The 17,824-nt window shown below is 44.6% G+C and overlaps 2 protein-coding genes across 4 annotated transcripts in view; one reads left to right on the top strand and one right to left on the bottom strand.

The window, feature by feature from the left end:
- RSPH14 (radial spoke head 14 homolog) overlaps positions 1 to 2,909 on the top strand; it is a 72,953-nt gene extending 70,044 nt beyond the window's left edge. Inside the window, exons 5-7 of the mRNA XM_039726146.1 lie at positions 1,348 to 1,484; positions 2,426 to 2,722; positions 2,830 to 2,909. Coding sequence (XP_039582080.1) covers positions 1,348 to 1,484; positions 2,426 to 2,685 — 397 coding nt within the window. The 3' untranslated portion in view covers positions 2,686 to 2,722; positions 2,830 to 2,909. The remainder of the gene's footprint in view (positions 1 to 1,347; positions 1,485 to 2,425; positions 2,723 to 2,829) is intronic.
- Positions 2,910 to 9,211: 6,302 nt separating this feature from the next.
- The window catches only part of SLC5A1 (solute carrier family 5 member 1), a 47,648-nt gene continuing 39,035 nt past the window's right edge, over positions 9,212 to 17,824 (bottom strand). For all 3 annotated transcript variants that reach the window (XM_039726138.1, XM_039726140.1, XM_039726141.1), the window contains 10 exons: positions 16,961 to 17,066; positions 16,668 to 16,748; positions 16,112 to 16,332; positions 15,058 to 15,193; positions 14,190 to 14,297; positions 12,977 to 13,127; positions 12,303 to 12,471; positions 11,049 to 11,264; positions 10,676 to 10,778; positions 9,212 to 9,905 (listed from right to left, as the gene is read on the bottom strand). In XM_039726138.1, the coding sequence (XP_039582072.1) occupies positions 9,682 to 9,905; positions 10,676 to 10,778; positions 11,049 to 11,264; positions 12,303 to 12,471; positions 12,977 to 13,127; positions 14,190 to 14,297; positions 15,058 to 15,193; positions 16,112 to 16,332; positions 16,668 to 16,748; positions 16,961 to 17,066 (1,515 nt within the window). In that variant the 3' untranslated portion in view covers positions 9,212 to 9,681. The remainder of the gene's footprint in view (positions 9,906 to 10,675; positions 10,779 to 11,048; positions 11,265 to 12,302; positions 12,472 to 12,976; positions 13,128 to 14,189; positions 14,298 to 15,057; positions 15,194 to 16,111; positions 16,333 to 16,667; positions 16,749 to 16,960; positions 17,067 to 17,824) is intronic.

Raw genomic sequence — 17,824 nt, forward strand, 5'->3', positions numbered from 1 at the left:
ATTTGTGTATCAGAGAATGGATGAAAGGAATAACTTAAGTCCACTGTACTACAATCAGAAAATATAAGTGTTCAACAAATGTTTAATTTTAAAAGGTCTGCAGTTGATGTAGTTTACATATCAACTGGCACTACACATTTCCTCGTGTCCTATAATAAAGGGAGGTATTAGAGGAAAAGAGTATAATTAACATGAGTCAGAGAAAGAAAGCCAAATGCAACTGAAATATGGATATGAGCTATATTCTAGGTCCTTGCAATGGCTGGGCCACATTAAATATTCTCCTCATTAGAGAGGCTGGAAATAAAGAGAGAAAAGTGATTTGGGAGAAGAATTCATTTTAGCCCTCTGGTTTAGCAGGTTTTTAAATCTCTAGAGACTTCACCAGCCAGGTTTGTCACAACTATGACCAGCAACACCCTTAATCCTACATCCTGTTATGTGCAGCTGCCCATCAGTGTCCAGTGTACCATAGAATGCTTTTTTAAAAATCCAGATATCACCTAAGAATAACCTAGAATATTGTGCAGCTCGTCTGAGCAGGCTGGTTGGTGCCCTCAGGCCTGTGTCAGCAGGTGGGCTCAGCAGCCCCAGGCACAGCCATCCCCTGGGTGCCTCGGGGGCAGGACAGTCCCTCTGGGGGACGCAGCAGCTGTGACAGTGCTGGTGGCACCAGGACAGGGCTGCAGCTCCAGGCGTGGCCAGAGGCTGGGGGGTGGCAGTTGTGGGTTTCTCTGGGTCTGGATTGAAGGCACTTGAAGTTCATGTTTGGACTCAAGTGTTTATTATTTCTTATCAGTAAAACAGTCACTACTGTGAGTTCAGCAGCTTTTCATCAGAAGGCACAGAATGGCTAACAAGCTCTTGTTACAAGGTCTTTTCAGACTAAACTATCCAATTAAGAACTGACGCCTGGATTATTTCCCCTTATAACCCAATAACTGATCCCAAAGAGCCCCGATGTGGACTTTTCTGCCCAATTACAAAATGCCACCCAAACCCGTGAAGAAGAAGGAAGAAGAAACATGAAGAAGAAACCCAGGACAACACCCTGTGCCCTCCACCCTGCTTCCATCCACAACACACTAAAAATCCCAAAACCTCAATTTCTCAGCAATACACCTACACTACTCTCTATAATCTATTTCACACTTCTGTGGATTCCAGTCTATCTTGAAGTCTAGGAAACTTTCTCCATGGATGAGGGTCAGAGTCAGTGCTCCCCTGGGGCCAGGGCACCCCAGAGCATCCACAGAAATATTCCCGGTGCCCTGGGCTTCCACAGGGCTGCACGGGCAGCAGGCACAGTTCAAGGGCTCACTCAGCTGAACCCTCTTCTCTCCACAGCTCCCATGCTGAGGGGAAAATCGCCGTGTGCAAGGAGGAGGTGATTCCTGTGCTGCTGAGCCTGCTGGAGGACACTCAGCCCCAAGTTCAAGTTAGCTCAGCCGGAGCGCTGATGTTTGCTCTTGTTGCGCCTCAGGGTGAGAGACACAGGCAATTCTGCTGGGTACCTCCTGCAAATCCAATTCTAGGGCTACTAAGTAACAAAATATTTGCCCGTCCTCAGTTTCTGACAGTGTCAATGGTCCTCAAGAAACTCTAAGATTGGGACATTTCTTTATGACTGTCTTTAGCAGCTATTGCTGCTTCGTCACAGTGCCATGGGGGGACAGGATAGTTCACATTTCATTCCCCTAAGAAGGTCAAGAAGTTATTTATCTACCTCACCTGCATCATTTCCCTGCAGAGGGGGAACATTTTCCATTCAAGTCCAGACCACACAGAGGTCCAGAAAGCTGGAGCTGTGCTGGATCACCAGTGCTCAGCAGAGGAGCGCTGCTCTCTGGAAACATTCTGGGATTAGAGGCAGCTCCTCTCTCACAGCTGGGAGAGCAATGAATATTAATAAGGTCTGTAGCTCTCCCAAGTAACTTACATGACACAGAAAACACTAACTGCTAAATTTCCAGTGTGATGAATGAGTAATTAGACATAAAAGTCTCAATAACTGCAGTTGTGTTCCAATCCTCTTCTGCAAACCTTCCTTGGGCTTCCAAAGACAACTCGGGAGTGGATCTCTGTCTTTGAAGTGTTTTTAGAAATGAGGATGTTCTTAAGGGCATGTAACAAACTCCACTCCTCACCCCACTCCAAAACATAGCTTATTCTACCATTTAGTGCCTCGTGTATTTTTTGATAATTTATTGCAAATTAAACACTAATGTGCAAGGCAGATAAAGTTAAGCATGAAAGATCTTTTTCCTTAAAAATAAACAGCTGGGAGCCTGGGTCTCTGAAAGAAGAGCATGTTCTGCCTGTGGGCACTGCAGCTCCAGGGCCGTTCAGAGCTGCAGCCTGTCAGTGCAGGAGGATGATGCTCCGCTGTCATCACACATTTCAAAGCCCGATTATTTCCCTCCAGGGAGATGCACGGCCATGGGTGCTGAAGCCATTCCACCTTTACTGTCGCTGGTTGCTGAGGAAACCAGCACAGCGCGTTTGAACGCGATCAAAGCCCTGGCGCTGCTGGCTGAGCTGCCGGGGGGCCGGGGGACCCTGCTGGCTCAGCGGGACTCGATCCTGCGCTGCCTGGAGGATCCCAGCGAGGCCGTGCAAAGGGCTGCCGAGATCGCCATCACCGTGATCGACTGGAAGCCCTTCTGCAGCCGCGATCTTTTCTAGCGATCTGTTGCCCTCTGTTGTTGTCTGGCTGTAAAAGGTACATGATTACACGAGACCTTCAACACCAGAGCTCTCTTCCTCACTTACTCTGGGTTAGTTTCTCCTGAAAAGTTATTTGACAACAGTTTCACGTCTGTATTGCAGGTCACAAGCAGAAAAATGGAGAAGAAAAGAAGTGTGGAGTTCTCCACGAGGAGTAATAGCCCAAAGTACCAAGATTTTCCTATGATACAAGACAGCAACCCTTTCTGTTTTCTTCATAATGTTCTCTCCTTTTTTTTTAAACCTCAGCCTATCAAACACTAATCAATAATTAATTATATTAGAAAGGCTCACAATTAACCCCTCCAGCAATTTGTCCATGCTGACAAATTGATCTAACAACAGGAATTCACATGAATGTTGCTGCAAACATTTGTTGAACGTGGGATTAACACCAAAGGCAGAAAGCCTTTACCAGGGTAGCTCGTGGTAAAGCTGTGTTGGGGCCTCTCCAGCAGGAGAGGGCTCTGGTCCCCAGTTGAAATTACGTGTAATAAGGAACAAAATCACCTCAGCACCTTCAGCTGAAGGGCAGTGGAAGTGGTGGGAAGTTTCAGTAGCATTTTATTCACTGGGAGTTCAAGGCTGGTCACTACTGACACATTGCAAATTTCTGTCTGCAGTTACAAGAGTGTAATTTAAGAGGCTTCAACAGGAGGCCTGGGCAAAGAAATAACACAAATGAGCAGGACAGCCCTGGCCATTCTCAGCCACCAAGGAAGATGTGACAGGCTGGCTGGCACAGCTTCACAGCAAGTCCCATTTGTTTTCACTTGGGTTTTGTTCTCACATGGGAGTTTTATATCCAGAATTGTAGCTACAATGAAGCTGCATCAGGTCTATAAAAGGGGTTATTTGTCAGGGCTGCTTTTCCATTCAAACCCACAGTCACCCTGCAAACTGCATTACCCTTAACACAGTAGAAACTCTTCCTGTAGGAGTGATTACAGTTAAAATGTTTCTCTTCCATAATGTAACCAAAGGGTGAATTTCCTCTCTTATAAAGATGCGATTTTAAAGTATTGAGTCAGTTGGATTCATTCCCTCCAGGCAGGATCTTGGAGGAACTCTGCCTTTTAAACACATAAGGCACTCGTACGTAATACATATTGGTGCCAGAGTGCATCCAACTCAATAAGAGAAGCCAGGCAGCTTTAATAACATGCTAAAGGACTAGAGCAGCACAGTGTAGGCTCAGCTGCTCTTACAGAACTGCAGGAAAATCTGGGAACAATCAGCATTTTAACCCAGGTCCAACCTTGTCAAAGCCTTCCCTGATAATTCAGGTGTCACCCTTCAGTGAGTTCCCAAAATAATTAGCTTGGTCAGGTGCAGAAATAAGACCATCCACACTGAACTGCTCTGGCTAGAAGAAATTGATTTGGACCATAAGTAGTGCATTCCAAGCATCTGCCTGATCAATGCTTTAAAGACAATATAAACTGTTCCCAAAAAAGCCTCTGCATGGATCAGTGTTCTCATCTTACACACACAGTACAGAAATGGAACAAAGCCTCAGGTGAACTCTGAGATATGGACACTACTGGGGCCCTCCCAATGTCAGCTTTTGTCTCAGCAATCCTTTGGCCCTGTTACATGTGACAACATGAAACCATCACACTCCAAACACGACAGGAATTCCCTTGGGCTGTACTGACCATGTGCTGCCTCTGCAAATGCCAGAATTTAAAGTCATTGTATGGAACAGCCACTGTTAACCACTGTTAATTGTGGTGTTCTACTTGCAAAGCTTCATTATTGACAAAAAGGTGGTTGATATAATAATCAAAAGTCACAGGCTGTGCTGAGCGCTAATTCCCTGCTTTGGGATGAGAGACAAGAGTCCCCATTTCATGAGGCTGGGAATTAATTAGCACTGTAGGTGTCAGCAAAACAATTGGCTGGATCAAAGGAACAGCTGATGAACACTTTCCCTGGACTGACAGCTTGCAGTCAGGAAGACTCCATAATAAAGCTACCACAGACTTGGTCACAAAAATACTGAAGATCTTTTGGAATTGCTTCATACACATTACAAATACTTAAATGAACATCTCAGGATCTGGCACCCACACCCTAATTAAACTCACCCTTTCAAAGGAAATGCTGTGTGTACAGCAAGTCTCTGGTTTTAGCACTGTGCCTTCCCCAGTGCTCTGTGCTCAGATGGCTTTAGCACCAAGGCAAATTTTTAACATCAATGAAATCAATTTGCCTTTTTAGCTTGAAGCCAACAATTATTGAGGCCCAGATATAATTAATACGGTCCCAAGTCAATACTGGAATGAATGCACTTACACTCTACACAGGCTGAGTTTTCAAACCAGTTGCCCAGCAGTCCTCAGCAGCACCAGAAGACAAGACAGCTGCAACAAGACTTCCCTGTGGAGTCTTGTGTCCCACCCAGGCAGAGGTCATGTTGAATTTTTTCTAACAGTTTCCAGAAGGTTAAGAATGTTATGGCTCTTTGTTGTTGCAACTACAGACTCATTTCCCCTGTCCCTGTATGCTTTCAGAAGGCCAAGGGGTAGAAATCCATTCTGTCTTGCTCTGGAAAGTGACAACTTTTAATTCCATCTCTTCATGTTTCAAAGCAGGGAGTATATTTATTTCCCACCACTACCTTTCCTGTTAAAAAATATAAAAATCATATAGCGAGAAATTTGTCTAAGGACAAAATAGTCTGGGAAAATCAGCTTTGGCTAATGACACTAAACCAGAATGGCAGAGACAGCTACACACAAAGCTAACATGCTCAAAACACAGGACTTCTTTTTATCAAGACAAAGTTTGCAATTTGAATGAATAAAACCCATTTTCATAATTTGTTTCAGCATACCTTGCATATGAACTACATTTTTAAAGTTATAGGCTGCAATACTGTAAACAAAAATATTTCACAGAGTGACAAGAAACCCACACTTCAGCTTGAAGCTGTTCCAGGTACCTTCAGAGAAGGAGGGAGGTGCTGATCCAGGCAGGCACAGCTGCTCTGGCCTCAGCTGTGCCAGGTGAGGGGAGGGTGGGCTCAGGAGCTCCAGGGGAATTGTTCTGTCTCACAGCTGCCCATGGTAGAGGGCAAGAAGGAATGTTCTTCAGGAGGCACAAGAAAGAGAACTTTTTTATTAATAATAAGGATGATAACTAGAGGCACTGCTTATACTGTCTTGCATCAGAACAAGTTGTAGAAACTGGAGTGAGTGAAGTTTTGTCTGTTCTTTAAATTCTCCAGCACAGGCCTACAATACACACACCATGAGTAAATGCCATGAATCACCAAATAAAGCCAGGGGGTTTTTTGTATTTCCCATCTCTTTCAGCAGTGTATTGCCTGCTGTTATTGAATCTGGGACTACAGATTCTCAGCACAAGGGAAGGTCTCTGATTGCTGCTCCCTTCCCTCTCTGTGGGTTCTCTGCTCCCCCAGAGAACCCTGCAGGGCACATAAGGCCACTAAGCAAATTAAAGCACCCAGCAGCTTTCCTGAGAGCAGCTTTGCTGTCACCCTCAGCCTGTGCCCAGCCCTTTCCTGTGCTGTCTGCCCCCAGAAATGTCAGCTCTGAACTCCTCTGGCTCCACACTTCAAACCAAAGAGCCCAAGTGCCCTTCAGACACAGTGACTGACAGTACCTGGATTTATTGTTTAGCTTTGCTCCTCGTTTTTGTGTTGGCTTTTACTTTACAGGAGCACTCCTGGTTGTGCCAGCTGAGGAAGGTCAGGGAGCCTCCCCTGGCAGTCCCAGCTGCTGCTGGGCTCCAACCACCACAATCACCACAACCACAATCACCACAATCACCACAATCACCACAACCACAACCACCACCATCACCACAATCACCACAGTCACCACCATCACCACCATCACCACAATCACCACAGTTACCTGCGCCTGAGGAGCTCAGCCTTGTGCCATGGCCTAATTCTGCATGGCCACACAGCCTAAGAAACCAAGCCATGGCTACTGCAGACTGATTCCAACAAAGCCCCAGCCCTTCCCTTCCCTGGCATCTCAGTGCATGAGGTTTTTCAGTAATGAAATAGGAATAAACCCAAATTCCGAGTTTAAGAACAGGGTGTTCTCATCATCATCAATACTAACATCTGTGAGATACTTGGATACATTTTTTGTGGGTGGTACAGACAAATTAAATGAACAGTGATTACCCTTTTCCAGGATTTTTCCTGAGAACTATGTAGTATTTCTTAAATGGATGATTTTGTTTAGTGTGTGTTCTTTACAGAGCAGTGTCACAATCTGCTGACAGTGCTACTAAGTGCCTATTTTATTTTGTTTTGTTTTATAAAATAATTCAGTATATCTAACTAAAGCTCATTAAAATAAGATTTAACCATGTATCCTACCTGACAGGGTAAGCTGGGATGCCTCAAGATCCCCTGAAACTGAGCTGTGTTATGCTGTACGTGCCATGCAGGTACTTTGTGCAGTGAGCCAGAGATTTATTTGGAGTCCCAGCACTAACCAGAGTTATTTCAAATGTATAATCAAACACTGGGGGAAAGGGTGTGCTCACAGTTCCCATCTCTAAAGCATAAAGCCCAGAACAGTGTAAACTACTGCTTTTAGCTGAGTGCTCCCAACAACAGCTCATGGACAGAGCTCCCCTGAAAACTGAAGGAAAGTAATTTTCTTCCTTAAAATCATTAATGCAATAGCTACCAACCTGACTTGGCATTTAATGTTAGATAAACATTACAATTTTATCAACTGTTCACAATATAAGGCAATTTTTCTTTGAAATTCTACAAAATCACAGGAGTCAACAGTAGCTGTCAAACTTTATGTAGACATTTGAGCTCTTCCCTCCACAACATCCACCTTCAGACCAGAATGAATCAGATTGCTGAGGACACACAGTGAATATCCCTGGGAAACTGCATTAGATTTTCAAAACTCTGTGGTTCTGAAGAACAATATCATGCAATGATGCCTGATTAACCAGGACATCATCCAAAGGTGCTCAGACTGCCAGGAAATCACTTGTATTATTTGTTTTTATTCAGATAGCTTTATAATTTCACTGTATTTTGTAGCCAAGAATGACAAAGAGGGACATAGGCAATCCTCAGTGACACCTTCCTTGTTTGTTTTTCATCCATTATTATTACCCAGAGCCAAAACCTGGACACCAAATGAAGTTTCTCTGTCTTCCATCATATTATATAAAAATCCCATCACTTTGTGGACACCAAATACTTCAAAACAGACAATTACTTTAATACATACAAGTCTTCATTGTTCATTAAATACAATTAATTCCATGGTCTTTAAAATATCACTGTGTTAAGGTTTGCACTGGTACTTCTGAAGTCCTGATTTGATCTGGCCTATGCAAAGGACCCTGCAGGGATTATGCTGAACAGCATCAATTCTACTGAAGAGCAGCAATTCTGCTGGAATCCAGAGCATTTGGGCATGGATCCTAATGAAGCAAAGATCCTGCCAGCAGATGAAGCAGTGGTGACAGCCCAGGAGGCAGAGCAGGGTGGTGACAGTGGCACTGCTCTGCCCTCCCCTCCAGCTGCCCTTGCTGCCAGCCTGGAGCATCCTGGGCAGAGCCTGGGGGGCAGCACAGCCCCACCAAGGTGGGCAAAAAGGAGCAGGCAGCTGTGGCACTGCCCCACTGAGCAACCAGCATCTTTTCCACACTTGGTTCCCCAGGAAGCTGAATGAGATGAAAAGAAGATCTATTGCTTTTTGCTTTGAAGTGTTAAATCTGCCTTTTCCTGTGTCCCCAGCTGGTACCAAACTTGTGGAGACAATCAGCCTGGTTTAGCTGATAGCCCACAGCTGTGACTATTCTCCTTCCTGAACTGCTAACTCATGCTGCCATGCAGCAGGAATCCTGTTTCTCAATGAAATCTTCAGAGGAAAGATTTATAGCTTTGCAGAAAAGCAGGACAGAGCCCTTGGATGTATCTGCACAGTGCAGCCCAGCATTCCAATGCTGTGCATGTTCCACCATGGCCAGAGGCAGTACATTGACTCCAAGCCCACACTAAGGGGGCCTTGACACACCAGGGTGGGAATTGATCAGTAAGAAATAAATATATATACACACACATAAATACATATTTTAAATATATATAATATATATAGTGCATATACATAATGTATTGCTTGTGTATATATAATACATGTATTTTGTATAAAAAGCTTCACATTCAAGTAAAGGTATATATTAAAATATCACGAGAGGAGGACCTTTGGAACTTAACCTTAAACAGATAATCTGCTGTAAGCAAAATTCTTTTTAGGATCATAAGAGAGGTGTTCCCCAGTTTCAAAATGTGATCAGTTCACAGGTTAGTGTTCCACTGACAACTGAGAAACACAACCCAGTGGAAAATGAGAAAAAGGGGGGAAAACTGATAATAGAAAATTATATATAATATCAAATACATTGATATATACATAAATCCTTTACTTAAGATATCCCATGGTGGGGGGGGGTCAAATCAAAAGCAACGTTTTGAGTTTGTAATACAGTCCCTCAGTGGTTGTGAGTTTTTTGCAATCAAATTATCATAGCCAAAGGAAAAGGAAAATTGAATGATCAGAGGAAGGGTTTAAAATCAAAATAGTATTGTGAACACTAAAAGATAGTTCACAAAACCTGATATGAAATATGGCTCACACAGCATTGTTCTGAACCTAAAATATGAAATGTATCATGAGAGAGAGAATATTGGATGGAAATTCTGAACCTCAGCCCTGGATTTGTTCAATGTCTAAATAGAAATTCTCTCTTGAAATCCCAGTGGTCTTCATCTTTAAATTGTTGAAATTATGATCACAAAATCAGTGAGTAAATCACTCTGATGTTTTACAAATGCAGATGATGAAAATACAATGTGTATCTAATTGTGTAAATCTCCAAACCATCATTTTTGCTTGAACAATACAGTACAATTTCAGGACTGTGAGCAGGGGGTTATGCAAAGTAGGCATGGCAAAACACAGCCACAGTCAAGAGGATGATGCCATTGATATTCACAATGTTTCTCCACAGTGGCACTTCACTGGTGTCTGTCAGCTTCTTCTTCAGTGCCTCTTCTTCCTCCTTGCTCAGTTTGGGGCCCTTCTGTTGGTCCAAGCCACAGAACCAGTTGTAAGCTTTCCTACAGCATCCTGGGTCCTCCTGGTTTTCCTCATTAACTGGAAGGAATAACACTGTGGTCAGGACAGGTGAGTACAGGTCATGGCACACACATCTCTGGGACTGAGGACATTCCCGTTCTGATTTATGGTCGTAATTCAGTGGAAGCATTTTAGTACAAAACAGTACAAGAATCAAGTTAATACTGTGTTTTCACAGGATTTTCTACATGTTCCAAGAGAGCCTTCTTGCAGAAGACACTTGGGCCTTTTGCAGCCCAGAGACTTGCCCTGGTATTGGAGAAGCAAACTGCTTCAAAGCTTAAACTCCATTTTTTCAATACTTTCTACACTCTTAATTGAAAGACAAATAAATTCACTTGAGAATACTGCTGAAAAGGAGCTTGGGAGCAGAACCAGAAACCCAGTAAAGAGAGCAGGTGGGTTTGCAGTCTGCTTTCATGGTGCCTTCAATCCTGACCACAACCCACTGTTTGCAGGTGAATTCCCTCGAGTGCTGGAGTCACACACAGTTCTGCCAATGCACAGTGCCTCTGACCCACAGCACTGCCATTGCTTTAGTCCTAGAGCTGCCACCCAGATACCAAGAGAATAGGATTTTCTCCCTTCAAATCCACTTCACTTCTCATTTACCCTGAGCTTGAGGGATTGGAAAAGGCAGCTCATGAGCCATTTAATTTGTGGGGGCTGAGGATTTGTTGTTGGGGAGATGGAGGATGTCTTCAACTATCAAACATGTTAATGCTCCTTCAGGAATGAAACAGGGATACTCAAATATATGACAAAATCTCTAGGTATTCAACAGTTACCTGATTCACCATCTTTTTCATCAGCTCTGTCCTGCTCCTCGTCTGCATCGAGATCAATCCGTTCCTCTTTGCTGTGCCGCAAGGACCAGCACAAGCGGTAAAGCTGCCAGGGAACAAAAGGCCTTGAACTGATCATGGATCAATACACAGAGCCCAGCCAGCCTGTCAGGCACAGCATCCCCAGTGTCTGGGATGTGCCAGGCTATCAGGAGCCACTGAAGATCTGTGACAGGTAAAGGAAGACTATTTCCTTTGCTTTCCTACAAGAGCTGTGTGCTGGGGTGGCTGAAGTGTCGAGGGTAACACACCAAGTACAAACTGGTGGTTTCATTGTGTTCCATTCCTTGAGGAGCAGGACTGCAGTGATACTCACATGGACATCAGGAATGGGCTTGGTCATGAAGGAGACTGCCAGGATGACGATGGCAGAAACCCCAAAGAGGATCAGTGCAAAGTAAAGGTAGTGAATGCCACAGATGATGAAGGGGCAGTCGGAAGGGGCCACACAGCTGCCAGTTCCGTAGGCAAACTCTGCAATCATCCTGCTGAGTCCAGCCAGCAGCCCAACAATCAGGCCCCAGAAGGCACCCTGCAGACAAGGGTGTGACAAGAAGGGATCAAAATGAGGCATTTTAGGTGTGGGAATAAACTCTGAGCTCTCAAACAGCTGCTGGAGGAAACATGGATGGAGTTATGTGTTACAATGGCTTTGGCATGTGGGTTTTAACCAAGATGCTTTCAGTGACCTTATTTACAGCTCAGTGTATGATTCCAACTGAAAGGGGCAGTGAACAGCTCTGAGATATCAGGCACACCTCAGGGCACTGCATCCAGACCATTTCTCACAGTCCTTCTGGCTCCACACAGCTGCCCCCTTCTACAGGACAGGTTTCAGCCATGGATTGCACACCCCAGGGGCTGTTCTCATACCTTTTTACCTTTGAGAACTTAATCCCTGACAGCTCTGGCTCAATGGAACCAGCCAGAACGTTGTGTCATCCTTCCTGAAATGTGTGTCTGGTTTACCTGCTAATGGCCCTGAGTAATTATTGAATTCTCAGAACTGTTGGTGGGAGCCTGGTGTACAGCACTCCAGCCCAAAGTGTAACAGACACACAGGTACGTGTGGGCACAAACTGAAACATGGGAAATTCTGGTTAAACATAATTTTTTGTACTTTTACTGTAAAGGTGCTTGATCATTGGAACAGGTTGCCTAGAGACACTGTGCAGTTTCCACTCTTGGGGATATTCAAAACCCAGCTGGACAGGATAGGTAAGAGGTGGTTTGTTTGGTAAATCAGCTTGGTGACCAATATCCTAAATGAAAACTTTCAAATATGTGTCCATAGATTATCCTTTTAACACATTTCTTGGCAAAGTGATAGGTAACCTAAGCTTCAGAGCTATCTATAAATTCCTAGGTGACTGTTTATCTATCAGACTATGAAAGAACTTTATCCAACTCATCTTTGAAACCTCAGGCTTTGGGGTGTGGAGACACAAAATCCCTGGGCTATACTGGGATTAAAATAAACAGGAAGAAGTTGCTCATAACAAAAAAAACCCCCAGTTCTCCCAATTCCTAAAGGAACACGTGGCATACCTGTTTCCTAATCTGCACTTACCTGCTCATTGACACGCTTGCAGAAGATACCAAGCAGGAAAACAGCAGCAATGGGAGGTCCCAGGTAGCTGGTAACAGACTGAATATAATCAAAGAGCTGCCCACTCTGAGCTGACTGCACCACAGGAACCCAGGCAATGCTGATGCCAATTAAGAGTAACATAAATGCCCTGTAAACACAGCCAGATATTCAATTAGCCATCTGCTTAGAAGTATCTATGATCTATCAGAAAGAAAAAAGAACATCAATTAATCAATAATTTACATGTTCATTTTATATTTCAACTAGTGAAATCAATTATAATGGCAAATTAGCACTGAACAAACAAAAGAAACCCAAGTTGGGTATTGTAGATGTCAAATATCCATCAGCACATGGTTAAATATGCAATCAAAACACACAAAATCACTTTTCTCTGTGGTTGTTATGCCCAGAGACAAATCAATAGCAGATGAACTAGAGCCAGTTCATTGATGCTGCAGCCTGGTGCAGCACGGAGCCCAGGAAGACAATTTAAAAGATTTTCCTTGGAACAGCAGTGGGAAGCAGTGACAATTGGCTGGGCTGCTTCCTGCACACTGTGTTCCTCGGGAGCACGGCGTGCTGTCCCCAGAGGAGCGGCGGGGCGGGACAGGGGCCGGGCAGGGGGACAGCACGGGAGCGCCGGGGCTCACCTGCCTGCCAGCATCAGCTCCTTCTCGGACGGCCGCGTCCGAATCTTGGTGTAAATGTCCATCGTGAACAAAGTGCTGGCGCTGTTGAAAATGGATGTCAGGGAGCTCATAAGGGAGGCCAGCATCACTGCCAGCATCAGACCCCGCAGACCTGGAACACAGAGATGGGAACGGGATGAGCACAGAGATGGGAACGGGATGAGCACAGAGATGGGAACGGGATGAGCACAGAGATGGGAACAGGGATGAGCACAGAGATGGGAACGGGGATGAGCACAGAGATGGGAACGGGGATGAGCACAGAGATGGGAACGGGGATGAATGTTCCATGGACAGCCTCAGCACCTGGCACCAGCTGTTTGCCCAACCCTTTTCATCTGTCAGCTCTGAGCGTGTCTGGCACATTTACATGCCTGACACAAAATTCTGCCTGACATTTCCTTGCTGGGCAAGCAGAGTTTGCAAAAAGCTATTTACAGCAGTGCCAGGGAAACTCTTGAGCTTTTAGCATGTAGGTACCTCTTTAGTGAATTCTAGCTAATTAAAGGCTGGAATAAAATAAAACAATATTAAGCAGACTCTTCCCAACAATTTTAAAAATAATTCCTTTTCTTTGCAGGAAAGTGCTCACTTGCTTATAGTATATTTGTGAACCAGGTATTTTCCAAAAAAAAAAAGTCTATTTTATTGTCTGAAAACCAGAGTAAGCCATTTTTCTTGGTGGTCTGGTCTGGCCATAGAGCATGGGGAATTACTGCAGGATTTTAACAACAGTTATCCAACGATGGGAAAGTACCAAAGCCATCAGGAAAGCACCATGGTCTCTGTAATATCATAACCTGTTTTTTTTCCTTATGAGCCAGCACCCATCTCTTTGGGGTTGGCAGGAGGACCACAGGAATAGGACTCCAGCTCAAGATATCCTGGCAGAGAGTCTTTTATAAATCACTGGCCAAGCAGGTTACACTTTATTTTCACAAAAAGGGAGCTCATTTACCATTTCAGCATGCAGTAAGTGCCAGCTGAGAGCTGACACTGTCAGTGTGGAGCCATTCTGCACCTACAGCTAATACAGACAACCCCTTTGGTTAATAGTACATAATTCTAGCAAGAATCTTGGAACTAAGCAGGGGTCTTGGACTCCCTCTATCACTTGTTTTTACAGTCTGGCTTTCCTAAAACAAAGAAACAACAAATAGAGACGGTGTCTTACCATTTGGCATAAGCTCCACTACCATTTTTGGATAAGCAATGTTTGTGCAGCCCACTGCGGTGCCACAGTAGCGCTGACAGACTTCAGGCACAACACAAGCCACCACATCTGAGGAGAGGATGAGGAGACACTGAGACAAGGTCATGTAAACAACAGATTGCTCCCAAATTAACAGAGCTTCTAGGATGCATCTCGGTGTTGAGCCACCGGATTGACACGTTTGACTTCATCCTTGGCTTGCTGGCAGGGAGGAAGGTGATTCTAAGCCTCTTTCCTTCCCTTCCTCTCTAAAAGAATACTGACAAGTGCTGCAGGTCAAAAGAAAATCTGCACTTTTTGTCAGACCAGGGCTGAACAACACCAGGAGACCAAGTAGAAAAGCAAGCAGAGGAACACAAAGCCCAGTCCCTGCAGCCTGAACCTCTCTCCTCTGCCTGCTGCCAAACACAGCCAAACTCTCTGCTGGTCAGGGAGATGGGAAAGGGGCATTTCCCCATGCTGCCCCTGGGACTGCCCGTGGCCCCAAACCCTGCAGTCTGTGACTGATGGCCCTGTCCCTCCAATTGCCAGCACAGTATCTGTCCTGGACAGCATTTTCCACTCATTCAGAGTGGGGCTGTAACAAACAGACAGCTGGGGAGGGACCTGTGGAATTTCTTCCCCCTAAAACAGACAGCAATAGTGTTAGCAGAAACCTGGGATCAGGGAAAAGAGGAAGGCCTGTGCCTTCTAACAGTGCAGTTACCTGAAGGTCCCTGGACTGTCTGGATGAGAAGATGACAATCTAACAGGTACTTTGGAAGGGACAGAGAGACTGGCAGTGAAAGGCAGGCAGCAAGAACTTTGCATGTCTGTATCTGTACCATACCTGTGTACAAAATCCGACTGATCATTCCAGGCATCACTATGATAAACATGGGCAAGAGCTTGAGGTACCCACACATGATACAGCCAGCCTTCACATGGGACATGTTCTTGCCAGACAGACATCTTTGGACAATAACCTGTCAATGACACAGGGCAGCTATAACATTTCCATGATCACACCATGCCATGTTCCTCATACAAGGTACTTCTTAACTTCTGGGGTAGCAAAAGAGTCTATTTAGCATTTCTGCCACTAGGAAAAGTGAAATCTATATGAAAATCAAGAATATGTTTGAAATAGATAAAGGAAAATATTACTGATCCAGTGTGTGTTTGAGAGGTAAGACTTCTCTTGCAAGAAGTTTTTAAAGCAGACAGTAAAAAGCCAAAAAGGAATAGAATATTTAACTGAGCAGTAATGCAGTTACGCTGGGATTTTGTTAATTTGTTGAGAAATCATTAAGATTATCTTTCTCACAATTCAGGATACAGAGAGATCATTTGTTAGAGACACATTCACATGTTGCAGGAGCACCTTTTTCTTTACTCATGTCAGTGTTATCTCTTGAGGAAACTGGACAGTAGGTTTTAGAGAGAAGGAAGGATGACTGGGGAAGAGTCTCCAGGCTGAAAGACCAAACATATAAAGAACATCCCCCCAAGACTATGCAAGCAAAGATGAAAACTGCAAATACAGGAAACAAATTTGTCTTACTGAAAAGGGAATGGTATCTATACCCAGTCTAACAAGGGCCATTTGTTCCATGGCTTCCTAAGTAAGCATTCACAACACAACCTCTCTGTTCTCACACAATGCCACACATAAAAAATGAGAAAGGAGGGAGACGTGGTATCTGCTGGGCAGAGGTGTGCAGGAAGATTTGAAAGAACACCCATTCCATTGTCTTACACGTGAGAGATGCCTTGAAAGCAGGAACTGAAAAGCCACTGAGCAGTGTTGAGATAACAGCCAGTTCTGTGGCCCAGCTTTGCACGGCAGGGGAGGCTCACCCTGGAGCACAGAGCTTTAGCAAGGTGCTGGGCTCCCCCATTACCTGATCAGTGCACCAGTACCACATGGCAAGGATGCTGAGGCCAAAGACCAGGCCTGGCCAGGGCAGGTCCCCGCTGGTGGGGTCGCGGAAGATGTGGAAGGCGTCCTGGCGCGGGGTGTAGCACGCGGGATCCACCGCCGTGCCCCCGTAGGAGATGTTGGAGGGAATGGCCTCCATGTACTTCCGCATGAAAGCCTCATACCCTCCCACCTCAGCAAATGCTGAAACACAGAAAACAAAAATAGCAATAAAGGATTTATTAGTGAAATCTCAGAGCTTGAGAGCGTGAGGAGAAACGCCTCCTTAATGTGGACATAAAAATGCTGCCATGGGATGCTGTTGTTACCTTACACATTCACTTGTGCTTGGGAGACACTGACTCAGTGACTAAAGATGTCTGACTTTTGGCAACATGCCTGGTTTCTTCCCTGATAAATAGATACAGGAGCTGAAACCTCCTGGTTAAGGTAACAGTTTCTCCCTGCAGGATTCATTCCTGTAGCCACTGCAAGATTTGTGGCTGAATATTCCAGTTTAATTCATCTGATTTACTTACCAAATCCCATGAGAATAAAGGATCCCAATACCATGATGAATGTTTGTAGGGTGTCTGTGTAAATCACAGCTGCAAGGCCACCTGATGGCAGAGAAGTCAGGACAAATAAGTTAGCCCTGGGCAAATGTCTCTGGAAATTTTTTTTCTTTTTTTCCCTTTTATCCCACCTCTGTCATTCAAGGCCCACTATAAATAACCCCCCTTTCAGTTTTTTATTTCTCCCTTTTTCTCCACTTCTCTTTCTTCTGCCTCCCTCAACATCTCTGATTTATCAGACTGCTCTGCAAACTCACCTGTGATGGTGTAAAGAGCAGTAATGGAAAGGAGGATAATTATGGCCAAATAAAGATTCAGCCCTATGGCCAACTGGATAAACACAGCTCCAGAGAAGATGTCAGCCTGGAAAAGACAAAATGGTAGGTTCAGCCATGTTTAGATTCATGGTGACATATTATAGTTCCATGATGAAGGCACTGAAATACACAACTCTGCCCCTTGTAGTACTGCACACAGAAATAAAAAAGAAAATAGAAGCCATTTTTGTGCACCTGCCAGTGTCCCCTCAGAACTGTGGAGCTCTTAGTACCAGAGGTGTAACACTTCTCAGAGAATTTCCAGGCCTTTTTTACAGGGTTGTTTTCTCTAGACAGTTACCTCACTGCTCAGAACTCAGGCACCAAGAGACAGATTCAAAACAAACTGCTTAAACTGAGTGTGAGTTCCATCTGCTGCTGTGTGCAGGGCTGGACTGTGTGACACCTCCAGGACAGCTCTCTTCCTCCAGTGTCACCCACAAATCTCTTTCCCATTACTGCTCACGTGTGGTGTAGCTCGTCCTGCTGGCTCAGGACAAATGGTGCATTTGCATTAAAGGCAAACATCTTACATGGTTTCCATTCTTCAGTTCCTGTCAGAAGAACTGACAGTGGTTGGCTAAGAGAGGAAACCTTTAGCTCTTGCGTAAGGAAGGAATTGTTCAGGTTTCAGAGTAACACTGATGTTAATCCCATTAATTCAGTTCCTGATTCAGAGATAATTGGCATCAGTGTTATTTACACAAGTTTGCAATCAGAATAATCTGCCCCGGTGCACTTGTGGTGCCTTACTGTAAATTATGCTTTCATTAGAGGCTGGTCCTGAGCTGCAGCTGATGGCTG

Source organism: Passer montanus, unplaced genomic scaffold, assembly GCF_014805655.1.
Source record: "Passer montanus isolate IOZ18808 unplaced genomic scaffold, ASM1480565v1 scaffold57, whole genome shotgun sequence".
NCBI lineage: Eukaryota > Metazoa > Chordata > Aves > Passeriformes > Passeridae > Passer > Passer montanus.